General features: G+C 47.1%; 1 protein-coding gene across 1 annotated transcript in view; it reads left to right on the top strand.

Moving 5' to 3' along the window:
• TBL2 (transducin beta like 2) overlaps positions 1 to 25,045 on the top strand; it is a 199,991-nt gene that overhangs the window by 60,838 nt on the left and 114,108 nt on the right. The window contains exons 2-3 of the mRNA XM_069614790.1: positions 14,672 to 14,799; positions 15,876 to 16,060. Of these exons, the coding sequence (XP_069470891.1) occupies positions 14,672 to 14,799; positions 15,876 to 16,060 (313 nt within the window). The remainder of the gene's footprint in view (positions 1 to 14,671; positions 14,800 to 15,875; positions 16,061 to 25,045) is intronic.

The raw sequence follows: 25,045 nt of genomic DNA, 5'->3' as shown, positions 1-25,045 counted from the left end.
CATTGTAACTGAAGAAATAATCGTTGAAAATGACTTTTGGGGGAGGGGGAAATGTCAAATGATATGGATTGTCACTCCAAAGTAAGCTTCGAGGGTTAAAGGGCAGTTGGAGACATTTGGCTAGATTGTCCAAAAAAATTATGTTTTGGGCACAAGTGTAGAGTGGCAGCCCCATTCAAAAAGTTAATCTGAATGAGTGCATCTTAGGCGCATTTCCGCAGAGAAGTGGGTGCTTCTGAGCATTTTAAAGCACATCCTGCACAGAAATGACGGTCATCCCCCTGCACCTTTTTAAAACAGATACAGCACAATCCTAGCACGGTCCTATCTGATCCTACCATAACTTGTTTTTTTTGTTGTTTTTTTCCAACTGTTTTTATTTTTAACAAACAGTTAATGACATAAATGGTCATTGGTACACAATATGACTTGATTATATACGGTAAACAAGCAAGCAGTGTTAGACATACATGACATATTTCATTTCTGTCAATCTTCCCATCCCCCTCCCAACTATTGGCCATTATTATTATTATTATTATTATTATTATTATTATTATTCATTTATTTTTATTTTGGCCTCCGTCACTCACCCCCTCCCTCCCCCCCCCCTACCGGGTTGTGCTCGTGTTATGTCGGTGTAGACGTGTGTGGTCGCAGACCCAATATGCGACTGTTGCTTATAACGCACAGTAGTCTTGCAGTGTACTTTGGGGTGGTGCTCATTCTCCACCGCCATTCTTTGGGCTGGGATTAAATGTACAGTTCTAAAAGTTCACAAAATAGTTCTGTTCTCGCCGGGTTGAGCTTCGGCTGTCTTTTTAAAGGCGGCCCGTTCTAATAGGCATGTCTTTTAGCGGTCATGGAGGGTGGTGTGTTTACCTTCCAGTGAATAACCAGGAGTTTGCGCGCAATGAATAGTAGGAGCCCCATAAGGTTGCGCGTTAGTGTGGCTGCGTGCCTGTCTGTCATCTGCCCCCAGTAGCATCACATTGCATGTAAATGCTACGTCTGCACCGTGTATGTCCGAGAGTTGTCTATGGACTCTACGTCAGTATGGAGTGAGGGCTGGGCAGGACCACATCAAGTGCCTATATTTTTGCAGCCTCTACAACACACTGCTGTGGGGGTTAGGCCCATTTTATATAACTTAACTGGGGTGTAGTACAGTCTTTGAAGCCAATCCCCCCTGACCTAGCCTAAGTAATGTGGCATGCTTCTTGGAACTCTTATCAGTGTCCCCTCTTCAGTGATGTTGTTTATCCGTACTTTTTTCCATTCCCTCTCCTGCTTGTGGTGTATCTTCTGTGCTTGCCCAAATGATAGTACCACCCGTATGCTGGCCCATGCTGTCGCTTCCCGTATTGGTACCCCCTGTGCTGCTGAGTGGGTGTCATTGATTTATGGTCGGACCCATTATTGGGTGCTGTTTAATTTTTGATGCGAGTGTGTGTGTGTGTGGTGGTATAGCCATGATCTCTGTTGGAGCTAGCAGAGCCATCAGGGCTAGTTCCATGGCCCTCCAGATGGTGGTGTCTGTATCCAGCCAGTGTTCCATCCATCAGATATGGGCTGCTTGGTAATAGGCTTTTAGTGACGGAACTGCTAAGCCGCCTTTCGTCTTATCCGCCTGCAGTACATTTATGCAGATTCACGCTTTCTTTCCCCTCCAAATGAATTTGGCTATAGCTTTGTCTAGGTCCTTAAGCATTTTGGGTGTGAGGCCGGTAGGCAGCATCATGGCTAGGTATGTTAGTTTGGGAAACATGTTCATCTTCAGCACATTTAAGGCCAGTGAGTCCCATCTACCTAGATCTGAGCGAATGTTTTTTTATTATCTGGGGGTAGTTCAGGTCTCGGAGTTTGCCAAGCGAGGCGCTGATGTTAATCCCTAGGTATTTTATATGCTGCATTTGAAGGGTGCACTGGGCCACCCCGCCAGGGTTCCATGGAATGTCTTGCCTTAGGGGCAATACCTGGGACTTGATCCAGTTTATTTTGTATCCTGCCATTGTGTCGAATTTCTGTAGTAGGGTCCTAATATATGGAAGGGACGTAGGGCCTTTACTCATATAAAGAAGTAAGTCATTCTTCTGTACCCTGGCATATACCCTCCAACCGGGGTCCATACGTAGTTTGATCGCAATGGGCTCAATGGACAGAGCGTAATGAAGGGGTGATAATGGGAATCCCTGGCGTGTTCCCGATTGTAGGTTAAACTCTGGAGAGGCGCTACCATTGGTGACCACTGACGCTGTGGGGCCTGTGTATAGTAGCTTGATCAGTTGAATGAGGCATGGGGGAAGCCATATCTGGGCAGGACTCGGAACATGAATTCCCACTCTGCCTTGTCAAACGCCTTCTCTGTGTCAACCAGCAGTTATCTTCTGGGTCTCTTGTCTCCGGCTATGACATGTAGCAGCCTATGGATGTTATCACTTGAGTGCCTGTGTTTTTTGACGCCCGTTTTGGTCTTTATGGATTATAGGTGGGAGACATTTATCTATTCGCTGCGCCAGACACTTAGCAAATATTTTGGCGTCTGAATTTATCGGCAAAATCGGCCTGTAGGAGGTGCATGCCTCCGGATCCCTCCCTCCCTTCCTTATGACTATTATGTTTGCTGCTAACATTGATTGTGGTAGTTGTCTCTCAGACACTGCCTCTCTAAATGCCTCTTCCAGTTTGGGTGCTATCCCTTTGTTTATGTGCTTGTATAGGTCAACAGGGATCCCATCGGATCTGTATGCCTTTCCGGGGGAGAGTGAGGCGATGGCATGCGTGATTTCTGGGGTTGTGATGTGGGCGCCTAGTTTGTCTAACTGGTCTGCAAGTATGTTTGGTAGCGTTATAGTCAACAGGGATCCCATCGGATCTGTATGCCTTTCCGGGGGAGAGTGAGGCGATGGCATGCGTGATTTCTGGGGTTGTGATGTGGGCGCCTAGTTCGTCTAACTGGTCTGCAAGTATGTTTGGTAGCGTTATAGTCGAGGAATGCCTCAATGTCTTGAGGTGTGCAGGAGTCCAAATATGTGTACAGGTCGCAGTAGTATTCCGCAAATCGTGCGTTGACTCCTTCGCCCCCTACCACTAGGTTGTTTTAGTGCTAGTGCCATCATGCGCAGCGGTCTATCTTTCTCAAGGTAGTATATTTGTGACCAATTTGTGAAGGATTTCTGTGCCCTATCCACTGTGATTTTCCTTATCTCAGTTCTCTGCTTTTTAAGTTTGGGTTTAATTGCTTCTCGTGTCGCTTTGTGCTGCTTTTCTAACAGTCTGAGGTCTTCGACGGGCTGCTTTGGTTTCTCCCCAGGTCTTGCGTTTATACAACAAGCGTGATATACATTGTCCCCTCAGGAACGCCTTAAAGGCATCCCAACACACACAGGGGGGAGTACTCTGACCGCAGATTTGTTTCCCAGAATCCATCAATGTCGTCTTATAAACGTGCTATAATATCGGGATATTGCATTTTGCGAAGGTTTAGTCACCACGTCGGGGGTTTGCGGTTTGTGTCTGGGAGTGTGATTCGCAATATGACCGGGGCATGGTCTGAGAGTGGTCAGCAGAATCGTGCGGCCTGTGACCATATGTAGAGAGTTAGCTTAAATCATCCAATAGTCTAGGCGGGAGTAGCTGTTGTGCCAGTGAGAGTAGAACGTTAAGTGCTGGTGCTTTCCATGGATGCTCCTCCAAATGTCTTAGACATAGGTCTGTCAGTGTTTGGAGAGTTGCCCTTTTCCTAGAGTTAATGGGGCTACCAGGGGGGAGTACCTTGGCGATCTATGTTGGGGTCCAGAATTACGTTAAAATCCCGGCCCACAATGGTGAGGTTCCCCATATGCTGAGAATGTACATGTGAAGAAAGATGGGGTGTCTGTCGTGGGGGCATATATGTTCAGTCATGTGATGGAGTGCTGGTAGATCTGGCCCGGAACCAGTATATATCTTCCCTCCCCGTCTCCGAATACGTGTTGTACTTTGAATGGGACCCGTTTATGGATCAGTATGGAAACTCCCCTTTTTCCTTGGAATGGTGAATGGGATGCTGTTCCTATCCAACCACGTGTCAGTATTTCTGATTCTACTTTGAGATGGGTTTCTTGTAGGAATATATCTTCCTGTAGGTACCTCATGTGGTTCAGCGTTCTCCTGCGCTTTGAGGTGTCCCAGCCCCTGAATGTTATGTGCCAGAGGGTGATTTGGGCCATTTTTTACATGCACGGTTCAGCTAAGGGCCATGTCGGGTCTTCCTGGGGAGGTCTATTATTGGGTCTGTTTGCATCGAGCATGTCCTTTCTTAGCCCTTGGTCTTTTGACCAGTGGGTCAACTCCCACAACAAAACACAACGTAGGCTTAAACGTAGCCTAAACAACCGTGAACTAAAACATTGGGTAGCCCAACCAGTCGGCCCTAACCCAATACTAGTCCATGAAGCCCATATATGGCATTTGTGGGTGCAGACCCGTGAGTTGCCACCCTCTGTAGGGATGTTAGATGGCTGCAGGTGGTGATCGCACCAATGTTTAACCCTTCTATCATCTTAATGGTGGTTTCACTTAGTGATTGGGCGTGAGTCTGTCATTTGCTGGGTGCTACCCTTTGTTTGGAGTGCTGAGTGTATTGTTTTGATGCCGTATGGTTGAGTAGCCTCTAGGGTCCCCCCATGTGCTTCCTTCGATCGGGGTCCCATCCCTGAGGCCCTCTACCTACTTTGTGTCATTTCCCTTTCTCTCTCTGCTGTTCCAAGTGGGGCAGTGGGGCAGTGGGGGATGGTAAAGTTCGGTTCCATCACCGTTTTCTTTTTTCTCGGTCTGTAGTTACCACATTGCGCTGTTGTAGGAAATGCCACACCGATTCCGGGTCCTCAAATGGCTGCCACTGTCTATCTAGCTGTATACACCATATCGCCAGGAATTGTTCGTGGCCTGAGGATTTGATTGCCTCGAAGATTGGATTGAAGCCCCTTCGCTGCCTGGTGACCTCCATCGAGGTCATTGTAGATCCTGATTTCTGTTTCTCCGACTCAGACCGGAGTCGCCGCTCTGTAGGTTTTCAGGATGACCATCTTGTGCTGTAAATTGAGGAGTCGCGTGGTTATTATCCTGGGGTGCTTGTTTGGTGCTGGTTTTGGAATTGGCGCTCGGTGTACCCTCTCAATGGCGAGCCCTCGTGCGTTGGCTATATGTAGGGTGTCTCGTAGAAAGTAATACACATATGCTTCCAGGTCTACTCCTTCAGAGTTTTCTGGGAGTCCGACCAGTCTGAGGTTATTCCTTCAAGATTGGTTTTCTTGATCCTCTATCTTTTCCCCTAGTCTTTGTACTTCCCGGATGACCCCATCCAAGTCTGTCACTGTAGTTGTCCGATTGTCCTCGATTGCGCTGTTCATTATCGGTTGTCCTCTCTTCTTGGGCTGCCAGCCGATTCTGTACGTCCTGAAGGTCGTGCTTTATATACTGAACTGTTGTGTTCATCTCTTGAGTCCTCTGGCCTATTACTCTCATGTCGATCAGTTAGGCCTGGAGCTGCGACTGGACAGCAATTTCAACCTTGTTTCTGCCGGATTGTCTCGGTAGGATGCCGAGCTGCGTGGCGTTGAGTGTCTTTCAGGCCTGGGGTCTGATCATTCTGTTGCATACCCCCTCCAGTTTTCCGTTTGGTGTCTCTGTATTAAAGCATTCTGAGGGGTTGGTGGGGGGTGTTATCTGTTTGGTGTTCAGGTAGCTAATATGCCGCCGTCTGATTTGCGTGGGGGAGTTATTTCTCATAGGACTGTTAAGTGTCGTGCGCGTTTCCCTGCGTTTCCCTGCGATTCCGTGCCGTTGTGACCGTTGAGTTTTATTTGGGGCTTGTGCCAGGGTGGTAGTCACTCCCACAGCGGAGGGTGGGCAATCTGTTGGTGTAGTATCCTCTTCTTCCCATCCGCGCCTGGGAATATGATGGGCGCTTGGGTCCCGGGTGGGGGGGCCCCCTTCGGATAGATCTGGCAGTGTTGTGCCCGACACTGCCAGGCACTTGCTCACCTCCTGCATGGGCTCCCTTTGTTGCCCCACGTCCTGCTCGTTGTTCTAGTGCCTGGCTACTACAAACCTGTAAGGCCGGGGGGATGTTGTTGCCCCCAGCATATGCATCCGCACCTTTGCCTGCAATACGGCTCTCAACCAGGTCTCAAGTGCAGCGGCGGTGTGGTCGCCCGACTGCTGGGCCCCTGGGTTGATCCCGCTTCACAGTACACTTACTTGGGGATGGCCTGGGTGAAGACCTACCTTCCAGCGTAGGTAACCGGATCAGAACACTTGTGAAAACACTTGTGTACGAGATGAAACACTTGTGTACGAGCGCGATACAAATAAAATATCATCATCTGTGTTGATGCGACCATTTCCTCACTCTTTTGAGACGTGTTCTGTGGACAGATATTCGTTATTCTGTTCTGACTGCAATCATTTGCAAGGAGCTATCTGGTGGTCCCAGCTGCAGTGTAAAGTGGCTTCTGGGTCCGATTTTGTTCCGTGTATGGCCACTGATTTGCAGGTGCCTCCGTGTTCTATGCCTAGGTTCTGCAGGCGAGGGTTGGTGCACTCCGCAGCTCCGTGTGGTGGGGCTCAGGTGCTGGCAGTTAGCCGCGGGGCGCCACCTCCCGCCTCTGTCCTTGTTTTTCAGGCTCCGATGTCGGCATCAGTGCCATTGTTGCGGCATCCTCCTACTGAGCCAGGTTGCCTGCTCAACGCATGCGACCCACTGTTCCGGTCGCCGGATGCCCGTTTTGCTACAGGGTCTGATGGCCCTGTCTTCTCTGACGTTGCTGGTAGTCCGTATCCGACGCTGGGTATGACGGTCTGCTGCGCACCACTGGGTGCCGTCCTTTACTGGAGGCACAGGCCGCCGATACGTGTCGCGGCCCATTTATGCTGATTTCCCATTCGGTTTCCTTTGAAGTCTTGTCCTCCACTTTCTCTGGGTGTTCCGACTTGCAATTTCCTTAATATTTCTGTGATGTGTCTTCTGAAGGGGTGTCTCGTGTTGTTTTATGCCATTGTTGGCTTGGGCGCATAAGTCCACGGCCATCTTGCTCGGGCTCTCTAGTGCCCCCCACCATGATTTGTTTTTGAATTGTGACAGCCGCAGGTTATCGTTGGTTCACACACTAGCTTGTCCACCCCCCCCCCCCTCTAACGTCATTTCACTGAGGAGCCATAACGAACCTGTCTCGGTGAAATGCTCTCAGCAACCACGTGGTTTCGGGAAGCCTGTCCTACATCAGTGTTGGGAGCGCACTCCAACACTAATATGTATGTAAAGGGGCTGGACAGTGCATCTCTGCGCCACCACCTCCTGAAATTCTAAAAATAACGCAAACAAAATGGGTGCTTTCTCTGCGCCCCTTTCATTAGTAAGGCTGAGACTAAGGAAGGTGCGAGAGTGGTCTAGGGCCACACTAGGACACCTCCCAGCTGTACTGCAGGAATTACAAATATATCTGTTCTACCGATGGAAAGGGTTTAGTAATCAATTTGAGACTCCATGTATGTACATTATTTTCTAACAAATCATTATTGTATGCATTGGAATATGGGGTTTCAATAAGTGGTAACCTAAGATCATGTGGTGGGACGCAATATCTTTGTGGAGGGCAATGTGCAATATGTATACAATGAAGTGTAGATCTGTATTATTGGATAAGTTATTGATATCATTTTAATTGAGAATATGACTTGATAATGTGGCCTATGAATGAAATGATATATCTGAATGTTGTGATTAATGTTGAGTTTTGTTGTCTTCGTGATGTTTAAAGGTTTTCCACTAGATATTTTGTGGAATAAGCTTGAAAGTGCTTGCCTGTAAGTAGCCCCTGAAGTGGGGCCAATTTGTCATTTTGGGATTATGTGATTAATGGGTCTTAACCAAAGCTTAGTATGCCTTTTCAATTCAATGGGTTGTGGGTGGTTGGTGTGGGTCACGTTGCTCTACAACTAGCTATAACTTCTACAATAGAATTCTATTGTATTGTGTGGAATGAATTAGATCGTGTTGAAAATCAACGGGTATGAGCAGCCCTACAGATAAGGGCTGTATCGGCCACTTTTACTCCCTACAAATTGGCAAATACTCCCAAGAAATTGAAATAGGGAGTAAAAATTACTCCCAACAAAAAATGGGAAAAAGACATGTTGAAGCTTGCACGCCTGCTTTCACCCTTACAGCTCCATGGATCCATTTGGACCAGTACACCACGTAGTACAACAGGAAGAAACTGCTATTTTAAACTGCCTTATTTGAAGAAGTAACGTGTATCTTTTAATGTACATGAATAACTAGATCCAAAGAAATAAATATTACAAAAACATTTGTTTTTCACTTCAAACATATTTTTACACGCTCATAAAATACTCTCATTGGAAATGGGACTTAGATTTATTTTTTAAAGATGGGAGTAAATCTATCTGGAGCACTGGGTATGAGCATTTATGAATGAGGTTGTTAAGTTGTGTGTGTTTTTTTTTTAAAGCTGCGTTACTTTCCTGACTGCTCAGTCACTCTACCATAGAGAGTTTGGTCAAAAATAAGTGTAGTCGGGCCACCAGGGGGCACGCTTATGGTTGCTGCCTGAGCATTTCACTCCCAGTGCAACAGGCTGTAAAGTGGTTTGAGCCCACTTGGGTCCCCCCTGGCAGCTGATTCTTAGACCGCCCTGCCCATAAGCATCTTCCGCACACTTGTTTAAAAAAGCAGGCAAAGTGGTGCATGGAGATCAGCCGCACTGAAGACAGAGCGGGAAAGTGAAAGTACTTTCCCTGACTCGAAGCTCCGCGGCTGTATTGACGATGTGCCGCGGTTTGAAGGCCTATGGTGAGCCACAGAATGCATGAGTTACTGCGAGGGGGGCTGAAAGGAGATCTCAACTGTGGGCAGTGAATGCAGAGGGCCACCACCACCCCGCCTATCCAGGAACGTGGATGGGAGCAGGACCAGGGGCACGGCAAAACAGTGTCTGGGGACATTGACCCCCTAGCTACGGCCCCGGGTGGTGCAGTTCAGGAGCAGGTGCACAGTGAGGGGGGGGGGCAAATACTTGAACCCGTGTATCTCAGCAAGGTGTGGACCCTCCTCTCATCTAGGCGTGGGGGGAGTGAGGATGTTCAGGGGAGTTATTCACCCCCCCCTCCCCTTAAACCCATGTGAGCTTGAGCTGGTGGAGGTGAGATCCCCTTCCTGGGGACCCATGATGGAGTGCGCTTAAATGACCAGCTAGAATTGTGGGATCTGGGTCCAGGAGTTTTGAGGCAAGGTGTGGGCCCCCTGGCTAGAACTAGTGGCGTGTGCCCGGCTCACCAGAAATACACTCTGAAAAGAAAGGACGAGAGGGTTACAGTGGAGGCCCAAGAGGTCCAGGACGTCCCATCAGAGTGCAGGGCACTCACACACAATTCTTTTTTTTCTTCTTCTTTTTCTCCCCTTCCCACCTGTGCCAGGTGAGGATACCCGGTACAGGTCAGGAGGGGAAGTCTGGCGAACCCGGCCCTGTAGGTCGCAATGTCTTCTGAGTACTCTTGCAGGATATTGTCAACTGGTCCACTCTTTATATGGACTGGAGGGCCAAACTGGAGTATTTTGAATACTCGCTGAGACAGCAGTCGGAGAGAGATACCTCGGAACTAAACATGCAGTAGGGTGGATGATTCAGTGTCCACAAAAAGGGATATTGCCACGCTGTTGGAGGAGGTTTGGGGGGGATGAGGGCGGACATTGAAGGCAAGGTGGATAAAATGAATGTGAGGATTGATGAGATTACAGGCAGTGGAAAATAGTCAATCGTCCCTCGATACACTGGAAACTCAGTTGGACATACGAATGACGGAACTGGAGACAAGGGAAGATCACTCTCAAGATGGATGATTTTGAGATGCGAGAAAGGGGGAACAACTTGAGATTTTTTTGGTGTGCCTGAGAAAGATGGCAGAACAGAAGGGGACCTGTGGAGGGTCAGTCATGAGGTGGCAAAGCTATTATTTGGGGATGACTCCATTGATGAGCCCAAGATTGATAGGGTGCACAGAGCGGGTGGGGCAGGCAGAGGCCCAAGGTCCGACCTGGCCAGATTTCATAACTACTCGGACAAGCTGAGGTTTCTGGAGAAAGCCAGGGAAGTGGGCACAGTGGTGCTTGGAATACAGATGGGGCTTAACTTTCTCTCTTTCCTTTGAGGTGGACAGCTATGACTACAATCTGGTCACAGAGGACGACGCATGTAGGGTCACAAGAATTGGCAGTAGGAGGAGAGCCCACGCCGGAGGGAGGCCTGAAGGAATCTGAGGATCGATGGTGGCTTATTAAGGGGCCAAACCGATGGGGGTACTTGACTTTTCTGCTGCGGATGATGGGGAACCTCTTGGTAGTTGGGTACTAAGCAGTTAAATATCACATGTTTTATCTCCCATGAGTATATGAATGTTATTGGGATCCCTGGCGGCTAATCTGTGTTGGATTTGGAGAAATGGTGGACCCAGGCGTTGTGGTGGGGGATGTTAGGGAGCTTGAGGGGGGGCAGGGGAGTGCTCTGATCTTATAGGACATTATTAAATGAGGGGATAACCCGGCTGACCGGGTCCTACTTGTGGTCCGGTGTTAACTGGAAGGAGAGCCAGGCGCCACTGAGGGTTGGGGTGTAGGGGGGGTAGGAGAGATATAAGGGGGTCTTGGGGTTCTGGTACAGGGTACCTGTGGTTGGAACATGATATAGCTAGAGTAAAAATTGCTTGGAATGGGAGGGAGAGTGATCTTCCTGAGATGGGGACAAAATGGCAATGGCGGATATGAGGGAGAGGGGAGGGAGAACCGCCTAAGGATGTGCACATTGAATGTGAAGGGATTCCACTCCCCAATGAAAAGGTCCCTCGTGGCTAGATAGTTTCGGAGGATGGGGGACAGACGTTCTCTTCTTGCAAGAGACTATGTTTCTCCGGGATACGAAAGAAGGGTTCCCTGTGGTCTTGTTGGGCGTATATATTGGGGATTGTGAGATTCCAGAAAAGTGGGAGTTGGTATCCCGATTTATAAGCAGTTGCGGATGGAGGTTTTGAAGGTGTGGAAGAGCATGGCTGCAAGGACCCTGTTGGTTTCAGGTCTGATAAAGGTTCACTTTTGCGATAGTTTATGCCCCTAATCGGGGCCAGATGAAATTCTTTAAGGCAATGTTGACAAAGGGTCTGAACGAAGGGGCAGGACACCTAATTGTTGGGGGGGGGGATTTCAATATGTGGGCAGATCACAGTATGGACAGGCGAACAATGGGACCGGTGGGGCACGAGACATCTGGTGGGGGTGGCGACTGTCTTCGCAAGAGTTTAGATGCATACGGGCTGCCGGACACATGGTGCTTCATTCACCTGCAGGAGAGGGATTTCACCTTTTACTCCACACTCCATGGTACTTTTACCCGCATTGATTTATCTTTGTATCTCAAGAGAGCTTGTGGGAGGTGACGCTGGGATTGGAGATCCACCCGATCAGTTGGTTGGACCATGTCCTGGTATCTTTGGACCTATCAAGGCTGGCGTTAGTCCCTGAGTTCGATGTGGATATGTAATGAGTCCCTATGGAAGGATCTGGTGTTCAGAGAGGAGTTTGAGGGTGCGATAAGGGAATTTTTCGTCTCAATTCAGGGGAAGTGGATGAGTGCACAGTGTGGGATGCTGCTAAAGCGTCTTGGAGGGGCTTGCTGATTAGAGAATGGGCCCAGAAAAAGAGGGAGAGGGCACTTTTGGAAAATAGACTGTCCTTGGAGATTGGGGAGGTGGATACACTCATCGGAAGGGGAGGTAAGAGAATGGACGGAAGAGGTGAGGGAAAAGAGGGAAGAATTGAGGCTGGTGGAAGAGGGCAGGATAGTCCGTAAGTTCCACTTTCAAATGCAGAAATATTATGAAAAAGGGGACAGAGCGGATGCTCTGCTGGCCGCACACCAGAGGGGACAGCGGGCTGGATATGTGGTGTGGGGCAAGAACGATGTGTTGGAGATGATGTCTGAGGGGATCCTAGAGACCTTAGCCTCCTTCTACGAGGATCTATTCGAAGGGGGGAGGTCAACCAGATGGGGAGGGAATTGAGTTATTTGAGAGAGAACCAATTACCAACACTCGCACATGAGGAGGCTAGAGGCTGGACACACCGATTACTTGGGAGGAGGTTCAGGACGCAATCGGTCAACTGCAGTTGGGTAAAGCGCCATGGGAGGATGGATTCACCTCAGGCTTTTACAATCATTTTCGAATACGTTAACATCTTGGAGACCAGGCATGCGCCCAAATCATTTGTCCGAGCACTTTTCTCTGTAATACCTAAACTGGGCAGGGACTCCCGGGTATGTGGTTCTTACCGCCCAATCTCTCTCCTTAATGTTAACGCAAAGATATTTACTAGCGTCCTGGCCTCGAGGTTGGAAGTGTGTATGCCGCAACTGGTATATTCTGACCAGGTGGGCTTTACAAGGGGATGCCGGGGAGCTGACACCATGAGGCAATCCCTGCATCTGATTAATGGAGCTTGGGAAGAGGGAGAGGACCCCGCTCTCCTGTCTGTGGACACAGAAAAAGCCTTTGACAGAGTTGAGTGGAGCTTTCTCAAGGCAGCCCTTCTCCAGTTTGGCATAAGGGACGCATTCTTACTGGGAGTTATGGTGATCTACTCGGGACCCAGGGCTTGCGTGGAGGTGAGTGGTGGCTTCTCCCGCTGGTTTGGACTGGGGTGGGGGACAAGGCAGGATTGCCCCCTCTGGCCAATTTTATTTGCTCTGTTCTTGGAGCCTTTAGCCCAGAAGTTGAGGGATGATCGGCGCATGGAGGGAATAGCTGTGGGGAGGGGTTGACTATAAATTGGGTCTCTATGCAGATGACATGCTGTTGCTCGTACGGAACCGTGTAACCTCAGTCCCATCGGCGGTGGAACTGATCAAACCATATGGGAAGTTATTTAGAATCAATAAGGGGAAGTCCATTCTGTTCGCACTGGCTGACATGGGGGAGTGTGATCAACGATTGACTCCCTGGGGATGCTGATCATTGTGGATATACTGCAATATTTGGGAATTAATGTCACGCGGGAACCACAGGGGCTATACCAGGTGTACTTTTCCCCCCTAATTAGGAGGCTGTTTGAGGACCTAGAAAAGTGGAGTAAATCTCATCTCGGATGACTTATTGCTATAAAGATGGTTTTCCTGCGGAAGATTTTGTACCTGTTTCAGGTGCTCCCGATATGGATCTCTGAATCCTTCTTTCGGGAGATTAAAGGGCGCCTCCTGCGGTTTCTGTGGCATGGAAAGGAGGCCAGAGTGGCAAAGGAAGTCTTGGTCCTCCTGAATTGGAGGTGGGGGTGGTTTCCCGAATCTTCATACTATAAGGCCGCCCAACTTCGAATTTTGATCTTCATCTGCAGGAGTGAAGGAAATGCCAATGGGTTGAACTAGACAATGTTCCCCTTAGACCTGTGACGGTGGGGACTTGAGAGGACCGAGCTAGTCCCCTGTGTTAGCACAAATGTGGAGTATGGGCAGACTATTGGCACATGTGGTGCGACTGCGAGAGAGTGCAGGGCTTTTGGGAGGAGGTGGTAGGGTGGATCAAGGAGCTGGCTAGGGTCACTTGGGACAGGAGTCCGTTGTTGGTATTGGTTGGTCTGGAGGGAAGGGAGGAGGACACTCTCCCACACATGGTCCACTGTTGGTTGCTGGCAGGTAGGGCATGCTTGGCTACACATTGTAAGAGGGTCCAACTTCCGGGGAAAATAAATGGGCTAGCATGGCTAAAAATATCTATGTAATGGAAAGGATTAATGCGGCCACACATGGTGGTGGAATGAGTGTCGAAGTAGAATGGGGCGTGTTCCAGGCTACATATATGCTAACACAGGGGTGAGATGGTTCAGGATGGTGGTGAATTGACAGTGGAGGGTTGTGGGCCGGAGGTGTTGGGTTCATTGATTGTTGGTAGTGGAACAGGATTGAGGAGAATGGATGGAGGGTGATCACGGATCGGGAGGTCCTAATTCAAGCTGAGCTGAAATGATTGTGGGTCTTTTGGGACTTACTGGAGCGAAAATCAAAAGGGACATCTATACCAGGAGGAGGGGAGGGGAGGGGAGAGGAGGGGAGAGAGCGTTGGGGGGGGGTTTGGCTTAAAATGGCCAGTGTGTGTTTAATGCCTATGTCCGAGATTGTAATGTGCCGCTGTCCATGTTTCCTTTTATTTTTCTGTGTTGTATTGTGTGGGAAACCTAATAGAAATTAAATTTAAAAAAAAAACTTTTTGCCACCCCTAAGTTGGCATCACAGAAACATTCACCAGAGTAAATACTGAAAGCCCTCTTAACATCAGCCATGCAAATTCACCGGGATGCTGGTGAGATAGTATTAGTTTAGAGTGCTATAACTGCGTTGATAGCCAGTAACCCGAGCACCTATTCTAAAATTCTGGTTCTGTGAGAGCTTTGTATCTCATGTTTCGTTTTAATTTCCAGATAATTATGTACTGATTGGGAAGTTTTTCTTCCATGAAATGGTGATTTTAACTCCAACATGATGACCAATGCAACCTTCTGGGTTTTATGGGTGAATGGCACACTAAAAGCTTTGCATTTCTTTGTTTATGGTGGTGCATTGTTTTCCAGATAAGTCAGCAAATGGAGAAGTAACAGAGAGGTTATTGGGAAAGAAGCAGAAGCAGCAGCCACGACCGCGCAAGGAGAAGGCACAGCAGCATACATTCACCCACCTGTTGCTTGCTGCCACCTTGAAGGTACTTGGAATGCATTTTTAAATGTTGTTCTAGTGTACAACATGGGCTAGAAATGAAACATCACATTGAGCATATGAATCTTTTCTCAGATCACATCCCTAATGCAAACCTATTACTTTATACAATGTTTCGGAACCTTGGAGCTGCCTGTAGTTCATCTCTACCCCAGACTTGATCATTGGGGCTGCATGTTTGTGCCTCTTATCACTGGTAATGATCTAGGATAGCCCTAGCTTTAGAGCGAAACAAATGTTTGGTGAATCTGTGATTAATTTTGAAAATACATTAATTTAGGTTTCAAAATATTGGCTGAATTTTTCATAGGTACTGAGAGCATTTCCCATCTCGTTTTCCCAAGTGGGATATGAATAGGACATCAAGACGTCCTCCTTCGACCTCCCTTCCGCTGCTGCTGTTTTTAATTTGCACTTGTTCTCATTGCGGGGTCCCCTCCGCCACCTAATAGTGTGTGTGCTTCTTGAGCTCTTTCTTCCATACCTCAACTAGGGTATTGCTCCAGGAAAAGATAATATTGATTTGTACTCGCCTAAAAAATATAGTTGTGTGCCTTTTTTTATTTTATTTTTTAGTTTTTTTAACCTTTTTTTAAATACCAAAATATTGAAATAACTTTGTAGTTTCTGTGCGTCTTCCTGGAGACACGCTGCTTCTTCTTTTAATGGTTGATGGTTAGCGCATTGATCCTCCTTTCTGTAACTGAAGCTGTGAACTTACTCCATTTATTTTATCTGGTTGATTGGCTAATGACCAGTGGCCCTCTCATCTCTAATTGGGCCTGAAATGCTTCTTGTTTTTACTTTTTGGTTGATTTAATCAAATGTGTTGCTTGTTCCTACTCTATAGTTAATTGGGACTGCCTGCTCATTGGAAGGTAGGCAGTGCCTACTCACGCACTCTGTAGCAATAGGATCTTCTTATTCCAACAATACATATTGGTGCACCCCATGAACAGCGTGCCTTTCACACTAATGCTCATTTGATCCAAGAGAGTCCTGTCGCCTGCTCCATTGTTGAGTCTGCCCATCCACACAACTGACATTGTTGTTTCTTTGCAGGCCCACAGTGGGAATATCACCTGTCTGGATTTCAGCAGCAATGGCAAGTATCTGGCCTCCTGTGCTGATGACCGAACTGTCCGTATCTGGAGCACCAAGGATTTCCTGGAGCGAGAACATAAAAGCCTGCGAGCGAATGTAGAGCTGGATCATGCTACACTTGTTAGCTTTAGTCCAGATTCCAGGTGCGTACAGAAAGCTGCATGAATTGGGGGCACCAAATCCAAGCTTTGTGGTTTATGGCAGATCAACAAACTAAGGTTGAATGGGTATTTATTTGCAAACAGGGTATGGGTTGGATAAACAGTTATGAGGACAAAGGCTACAACAAAGCAAGTGGGAGTTAGTCCAACTCAACAGTCCATGTCCAAATGAAACCGTTTCAGGGGTCATTGTACTGTGGGGATACTAGTCTGCCCCAGGATCTCCAAATCCAGCAGACTCTAGGACAGTGGTCTTCAAACTTTTTTGGCCTGGGTCCCCCTGAGCAAAGTTTGGGCAGGCCGGACCCAACCAAAAGTGCCAGATGGACAGTATGTAGAAATCCCTATGAACTTTTGCGTGCCGTCACATACCCTTCTCCCAGTAAAGACCCTGGGCTCTCCCCACCCTACTCCCACCACTATCCTAGTGCTGCCACGCATCTTGCTTCCACCACAGTCCCATAACACAAGCATACACACATCCATACACATGTAAATAAAAAATAAATTGCCATAAAAGTACCGTCTGCAGGGGCCTGCGCATGGTTGTTAAAATGTCCCGCTCCAAGTTGCTCTGCCTGTATGTGCGAGGAGGCGCAGGAGCACCCCCTCGCACATACATACATACATACATACATACATACATACATACATACATACATACATACATGCAGTGCCCCAGCCAGCATTTCCAATGAGCTATGCAAGGCTGGCGAAGCAAAACGCCCCCAACCTTGCATGGCTCAGTGATCATGTGCGGCTGGGGAACTGAACTGTCAAAGGCAAACGGTGTTTCCCTTTGACAGTTCAGCCAGCCCAGAAGCACTCCCTCAGCTGGAAAAAGCAGCTGAGTGAGTGCTCAGTGTTTCACTGGGCTGGCTCCTCGGCTCCTCCATAATGGGTGAGGTGGCCAGTGGGTGGACGCCCCCTCGCCCATTATGGATGAGCTGGCAGGCTCGGACTGGCCTATAGGGCACTAGGGCGATGACGATACCAAAAATGCTAGTGTAGGCCAGTCAAAATGGGCCACTTTTTTGGCCAATGTGGGCCAGTTTGAGGAATTACTTCACTATGCAGCTAGTAGTTTTGACCAATGTTGCTGAATAAATATTTTTTAAATATCACAATTTGTTTACATTTGAACAAAAAACAACCCCTTGGGTGGTATTCAAACAGTCTGTGACTAAAGGACTGAATATCTATTTGCAACTGCTGAGTATTACCGTTTTATGGTCCAGGCTGACCATGTGAGCTGCCCCTTCCCATTTCCTCCAATCTAAGAAAAATAATATATTTTTTACATTTCATTTTGGGCTCTGGCGCCCCCCCCGGATGCAGCCACGCCCCCCTGGGAGGGCATGCCCCACAGTTTGAAGACCTCCGCTCTAGGACGTAGCCCGCAAATTCTTTCAGTCCAAAGTCCCAGGGTTGTACCACATGTCCCCACTATTTTCAATCCAGACCAGAAAGTTAATCTCTTTGTGATAATGGGGCAACAGAACACATGAGACAAAAATGTAGTTCAACACCTTTTATTGTCAACCGCCAAAAGGAGATGTTGGACGAATGGCTTGGGGTACAACTGTAACACTAATGGGATTACTGGTCTTAAAGTGTCAGGATGGCAAATTCACACAGTAGTAAGGGCCTATTGTGACTACTTTGAGTACAAAATTGAGTAGTAGATTAAAAAAACAACTCTGCTCTATAAAACTACTGAATCAGCAGTGATCCCAACCATAAAGGTAAAAGGGGCACAGCTTGACAGGTGAGGGATCTACTGACCATAACGGGGTGGGGGATTTAACACACCTGCCAAAAAAGGGAAGCCAAACCTCTCATAAAGTAAGTAACCAGGACAGAGCGAACACGCTTCACTTCACTCTCGGGTAGGTGTAGCAGGCTGACACAAAGGTACAAATATTCCATGCACTTCTGATATAGTGAAAAATGCATTATTTAATTGTGTTATACCCATAGGTGTCTATCAGGTCCAGTAGGTACTTGAAACCTATTATACAGCATTAAATAAAAATACTATATCCTAAAAACCGTAAATGTTCGAAAGTATACCCCACTGCCTCAGATAGGCAGCCAACATTGATAGCAGATAGGTGATGGATGGGGGTGCGTGCAAGGGAACCACAACACCTTACCAAGGAGATAAACTCCCCTATTAGGCCTTTGTATTTAGGTAATGTCCTATGAATACAACCTGGCCTAGACCAGGAGTCGGGACCAAAAGCATATAGGCAAAGGGTAGGGGAACAAAATATTTTAACCCACAGCAAAAATTGTCTAAAATGCAAAAGGCCAACATCAGTGCTACGTATTAATTCTCAACCCCTAGAACATAGTACTAAAAATAATACAAATGCACACACCATAATTAAACATGATGAACGGTAGGAAACATTTCAGAACCAGTGCCAAAAGTCTCCAAGAATTAATTGATATGTTGTAAAACCGTTAGCTTTGCAACCTACTGCAGGGAAAACTATTTACAATCACCAAAATGAGTTATAGTGTAAGAATACATTCAGAATGAGAGAAGTGCAGCACATGCATTTAAATATGTATTAAATCGGCAGAGCAAGACCCCCCATGTAGATCAATGGGAAATGCGTGTAGACTCTCATCTAAAGAATATCAATCCCGTCCCTGAGGGATCCTTGAGTGTTAATTACCCAGTGGTAAGTACTTAAGATGGATTTTCAGAACCAGTCCTGGGGAAGGGGTTGCGGTGGTCCTGAGAGGCCATTCTATTATAGTGAACAGGGAAACGTCTAGCCAAACTCCATCAAGGTGGTGTAGCTGAACAGTAAAGTTTAGACTTTAGGAGAAATGGGGATGCTGTCGGGGCACATGGAGGACTCGAATACATCAGATTAGATAGAATTAGAAGAAATGTTCTGTTTATTAGGCCTTAACACACACTATGCGATAAAAATGGCGAGTACTCAATCAAAACCTTTACACATAAATGCATTCACCAAGGCGTGACCTCCTACAGTTCACCAGCACTTTACTTTTAAAATCATTTTAAGAAACTTAGTTAAAAACGCACTAAACTTTAGGATTATTTTTTTGCCCAAGTTCTTGTATGTGCTGCAGAAGGCCCCACTCCCGGCCCCCAGTTTGGTCTTTCTGAGTATTGAGAGGGATCTTGGGGTGCTTCTGTGGGTGGGGGCAAAAGGGTGTGCCCATCGCTCTCATAACTCGGTAGCGATCCGTGTTGGAGGGGGGCAGAGGGAATCGGCCTGCCATGTCTGCAATGGTATTTTTGGGAGGCTCAAATGTGGGTGGTGAACGATTGGCTGCATGGGGATCCCGGTCTAGCACACATCGCAGTGGAACGGGGTTGGATGGGGAGACGGTCTCTGATGCAAGTGCTATACGGGAGGAGGGGAGGGTTGCACTCCCCTCATGACGCAATAAATATGGGCTGAGGGGAATAGACATGTGGGATTGGGGAGGGAGACCCACTTTAAGTCAGACTCTTTGGAACAACTATCTTCCGTAGCTTCTCGGGATGGGTCACTAGGAATTGGGAGTATCTTGGAATCCGGACCCTGGCGGACATCGTGCAAGAGGGTAGCCTCCTTCCGTTTGAGCTGCTACAGGAGAGGTATGGTCTCCGAGGTGGTGAGGGCTTCAGAAGCATGCAGCTGGCACAGGCAATACATAATGAGGTTAGAGGAGATACCACAGGGCTCCCCCTCTAGAGACTAATTTACTCCCAGCACGTCTAGAGATCAAGGTCACCTCAACTCTTAACCAAGTACCATCAGCTTTTGGGTCTCGGGAATTATCTCGCCTCAAGGGCAGGTGTTTAAGATTTTCATAGCAATGGTAAATCTTCCTGACCTGTGTCAACCCCACAACATTTTGCTTTACTGGTGGATTACTTTTCCTTATACCTTTTTTTTATTTTTCCTTTTCCTTATAGCCAATCAATCTGCTGGAACCAGACACAGTATCACCACAGAAACTAGACCATCAGTAAACAGTAAACCAAGAGAAAGAATATACCAACCCAGTATGACAACCTGATACATAAACTAAACTACAGGTATTATGAGACATACAACCCACTAACCAAAAACTCAAATGTCTACATACTTCACACAAAAGCCCACATACCACCTCTGTCACAGCAAACCGCACAGACTTTACCACACCGCAACAACAATCAAAACATAGATCGCAACAACAGCACGCGAGGACCTGCTTCGGTCCTATATGCACACCCAAGCTCGGCGCACCGTGAAAGGGAATTGGCACAGAAACTGAAAATTCTCCCTAACATTGATCCACAAGATATGTGCCAAGATCTAGCATCGTAGTAACCAACCCGAACTCTAGGCTGTTGGGTAAGATTTCCATAAATCTTCCTGACCTGTCAACCCCAGAAAGTTTTGCTGGACTGTTCGATTCTTTTTCCACTCTGTCTTTTACTCTTTTTATGAGTGTCATTGTTCAGACTTTCCATAGTGTTTTTTAAAGTAATTCTCTGACAACTTTTTGGCAATAAGTGCCTGTTGTTGCTGGGTTACCCTAGGAGCTCCCCTTTTAACTTTCTCTGGCAAACATTGGGAGAACTACAGTTCCCAAGGGTATAAATGATCTTTGGATCCCTTTTATATTTTATTTGGTGGAACCAGCACACCCCACCTTATGTGGAGTGCTGGGGAGATGCAATGTATCCCCTTTCACACTAAAACCTTAACAATTCTGTTACAGGGACAAGCTTACCTTTAAGGGCTCGTGGCAGTGATACCTTTTTACTAATTGGGTGCCATTCTGGTAAAATGAGCACCCTTGGGTGCCTTTACTGCACCAGTCTTGTTTTTCGCCATTTTAGTGTTTCTTGTCCTTCCTTCTTCCTTCCACTGACATCCAGGGCGGGAAAATCCTTTGTGTGATTTTATTTATTTATTTTATCTTCGGCGGGAGTCCCCCCAGTCTGTGAAGCCAGTCCGAACTGCGCCGCCCTTTGTCTTCCTCCTTGCCTGAATGGGGACAAATCCCAGTGGGGTGCTGGCTGTCCTGATTGGACAACCAGACCGCCCCTTGTTGTAAAATGGAGGGAGAGCATGCAGAAGTTGTGCCGTAGTTCCTGTTGAATACTCCAAACCTAGAAGCTGAAGACAGGTCCACCACTGGAACCAAATCCGAAGAGGATGATGAAGGAAAAGTGGCTGACCGATTTCCAGCGACTAGAGAGCCTGCTGGGTAACCTGAGCCTTCTGTAGCCCTTCCTTCTAATCATCCTGGAGAATCCGAAAAAGACGTCCCGACCCGGAGCCTGGTGAAACCCACTAGACTCAAGATCTGCATTTTAAGCCATCCGACGCTGTGCAGTGACCTTGCGGGCTGCAATATCCCAATAACCTGGGACCTTGAGCCAATGTGCGGTGCACGGTCTTCCGAATTCCGAACCTCTCTGAAACTTCGTTGGCATCCTACTGGATCTCCAGAGCCACAAATAAAGTCTGAAAAGACCCCTCACCAGAGTGCTGGACCTATGTAACGACGAGAATCCGACCAGCGATATTCTGTCTTCTGTGCTGCTGTAAAAGGCGCCAAATCCACAGAGCTGCATCCAACTGCGAGGAAAACCTTGCCTAGAGCCTTCCCCGTTGATCCCTTCTTCAAAGTCCCTTCCAAGGGCCTGTTTTCAGTCACCACGACAAGGAATCCACCAACCGGGTTTTTGGCTGCAGATGTTAATGTTAAAGGACATTTGTACCGCGCACTATCACCACCGGAGTGGTCCCCTGGCGCTCTGGCGGCTCTGAAAGAGGAGGGGAGGTTGAGTTAGTGGGAGGAGGCAGGAAAAGTGCAAGAGAGCAGTGATGTGCTGTTGGCGGCTTCAGCCCGGTGGGTCCGTTGGCTGGGCCTGGGGTGTTTGCGGCCGGTAGTCGTCGTGTAATGTTGTGCAAGACTATGCGTGTTTTTGTTTTGTTGTTGCAATGTAGTGAAGTTTGTGCGGTTTGTTGTGCTGTATATTTTGGTTGTGTTTGGTTTGGAGTTTGAGAGGTGTATGCAGAAAGGGAAATTGTTAGTAGGGTTGGTTAGTTTGCATCTGTATGCTGAATTCAGGCGCTCGGCTTGCGCAGTCTCCCCTGGTGCGGCTCTGTCCTGATCTTGGTCCGACTGGCATACAAGGTTCCTTACTCCTCTGGCCCCCACCTCTAACATGCTCTCTCATAGCTCCCCTTATCCTCCCTTCATACTCCTGTGGCCAGTGCACCTGCCAATGTCAACCTCTCAGGTAGAGTGGTGATTTCCAATATCTCGACAATTCCACACCGTGTGATACCTGGCGGTAACTAAGGGACGGGCAAAAGTGTTGGTGGGATTGTCTGGGGGAGTTGGCTCAGTCTTCGTGCGTGCCGCCTGTGTTTCAGTCTATCCGGTGTCACCCATCCAGGTGCCGTGGGAGCTACCCTCTCGAGTCAGGGATGTCCGTGTCCTTTCCGGATTAGTCCTCTTTTTTTCCAGTTTCGGTTTCCAGATTTAGTCTGTGGTGTTGAAGAGCCAGGTTTTTAGTGATTTCCTGAATTTTAGGTGATCTTCAGTGTTTATTTCTTTTGGGATGTTGTTCCAGGTTTTTGCGGCTAAGTGGTAGAAGGAGGTGCCTCCAAGTTTTTTCTTAAGGTATGGTTTGAGTTCCATGCGGATTTCGTTGCTTGATCGGAGGGGTCTCGTTGGTTTGTAGACTGTTATTTTCTTTTATAGAAATTCTGCTCCTTGTCCGCTGATTGCCCTCTGCATTATGCACATTGTTTTGAAGGGGATGCAAAGTTGTACTGGGAGCCAGTGTAGTGTTTTTAGGGCTGGAGTGATGTGGTCTCTTCTGGATAGTTTGAGGAGTAGAAGGAATGGAATGTTTAAAGGTAACACATAAATGGGTTTTAAAAGGTTGGGTTGAAAGGAAAAAAATTGACGATAGAGACACTTATTTTTCAAAGGAAACGCATCCAGTTTTATGTTACAGGCGGGGAGAAAGAGAACCCTATATACCCGGAGAATTGGCGGCACTCGAACCTATGAGCAGAGAGAAGGGTCAACGGACCTAACGAGATGCCCATACACAAATGTGTCTGCTGTACAGTTTTGACGGTGGACAAACTCCTGTGAAAACTCCCATATCGTTGAATGGACTAAGTGGCCTATGCAGTGAAAGTCCCAGGAACTTGCTGCAAAGCATGCCTAAAAAGAGGACAAATGCGACCGGACAGACGATCTATGGAGTCCAAACCAAGATGATTCGGGTGGAAGAAATACACAATGAATAAAGAAGAGAGGGAAAAACAACGTGTAAAAATGCAAATGGGGAACCAGGAAATGTTATGGGATGGGAGCGATGGAACAAATGTGGAGTATAAGCCACACGTGAATAAAGTGTGACAAACGGGCTGGTGGGTTACCTCAAAGCGTGATCTTCTTTCAAATTCTCATAGTGGCTGTAAAATTATGTGAGGCATATAGTTAGTTTAAAGTTAACTGGGTAATAGTGGTGGGATTTAGATAAAAGTAAATGCAGGTATTCTTTAGGGACACATACGTGTTTAGACTAGGAGAATATAATGTTAGTACTGACATTGTAGAAATGTTGTAGGATACCTCCCATATTAAAATAAATTACATCACAGAAAAGGGTGATTAGGTGATTATATTTTTATAATATAAAAAAGATAAAAAAACATAACATTTGTACGTTCAATTACAAATGCATATGTCATCCATCATAAAAGTAAGAAAAATGACACCTAACAACAAAATACAGTGATTCCAATGCATTTGTGTTTGATATCTGAAAACCATGATTACAAGCTATTTCCTTAAACTGTATAAAGTATAAGACCGAGCACATCATTTCCCACCTGCAGCAGATCATGCCATTTTTCCCAATTTGAAAATTCCTAACAAAACATACTGATAGTTGTTTGGATCAATGCCACTGGAAGCCCATGATTTCCACTTAGTGGATCTTGCACATGTATAGGGAAAATGCAAATTATATCTACTTCAGTTCTAGTTCATTGCTATTCTCCAAGGCCAGAGCCATCAAGAAGTTTTCAGTTGCAATTCTAATGCTGATGGAAGGTGAGGCATGCCTCAAGTGGAGGAAGCCTGAATGGTGTTGTCTTTTCCAAGACGCAAGTAAATTGGGTGTTGCATGAATCGAGAGTCTATGGGTCACTTTGTAGGAAAGATGGGCATTTCAGGAAATCACTCTATGTCCCAATATTTATTCTCCCAATATTGCAGATCCTTAAATCCTCCTGCTGCAAAATCTTCTTCTGTGCTGAGGTACTGTGCTGGCTTGGGTATTTACTTACCTTCAATCTCTTATGTCCAACTAGGTTCTTCTAGGCATTCTTCTGGCACCCACGCGGCCCCAGCTGGTGGTGGGGGGTCGCAGTTGTGACCTCAAGTTTCTTTAATACAGGAACTTTCTTCCTTGAGGAGGTTTTGGGATTGGACCCTTCTTTCGTTTGGAGACTCTGGGTTTCCCCTCAGTTGGAAGGTCTCTTAAGGTTGTCTCCCTAGCTTTCCTTGTCAGCTCCCTTATCTTCTTAGAAGGAGGCTTTGGGGTGCTGGAAAGACACACAGGGCCTTATAGTCATGCCCAAGAGTACCCTACCTAGCACTTCAGACTGTACACTTGGTGATTGTAACAGTCATGTCATTACATTTAATGATAGCTGGCAGTATGGGACACATTTGGACTGAACCTCCTGCTAACCTGGCAAGCCTTTTGGGAGCCTTAGCAACTTTTTCAGGTTGAAAGAAACTTCCATCTACCACATTTGTAGTGGCCCAAGTGTCTCTAATGGCAGGGGTGTCCAGACCATTAACAAGTACGCTGTCTTTATAATATTCATAAGTATCATCAGGACTGGAATTATAGACCTCAATGTTCTGTTATTCCTGCAGTCCCAGATATACTAAAGA

The sequence above is a fragment of the Ambystoma mexicanum genome, chromosome 9 (genome assembly GCF_040938575.1).
Source record: "Ambystoma mexicanum isolate Mex_15411 chromosome 9, UKY_AmexF1_1, whole genome shotgun sequence".
In the NCBI taxonomy this organism is placed as follows: domain Eukaryota; kingdom Metazoa; phylum Chordata; class Amphibia; order Caudata; family Ambystomatidae; genus Ambystoma; species Ambystoma mexicanum.
The sequence above is the reverse complement of the archived record's forward strand: the minus strand, read 5'-3'. Positions and strand labels throughout refer to the sequence as shown.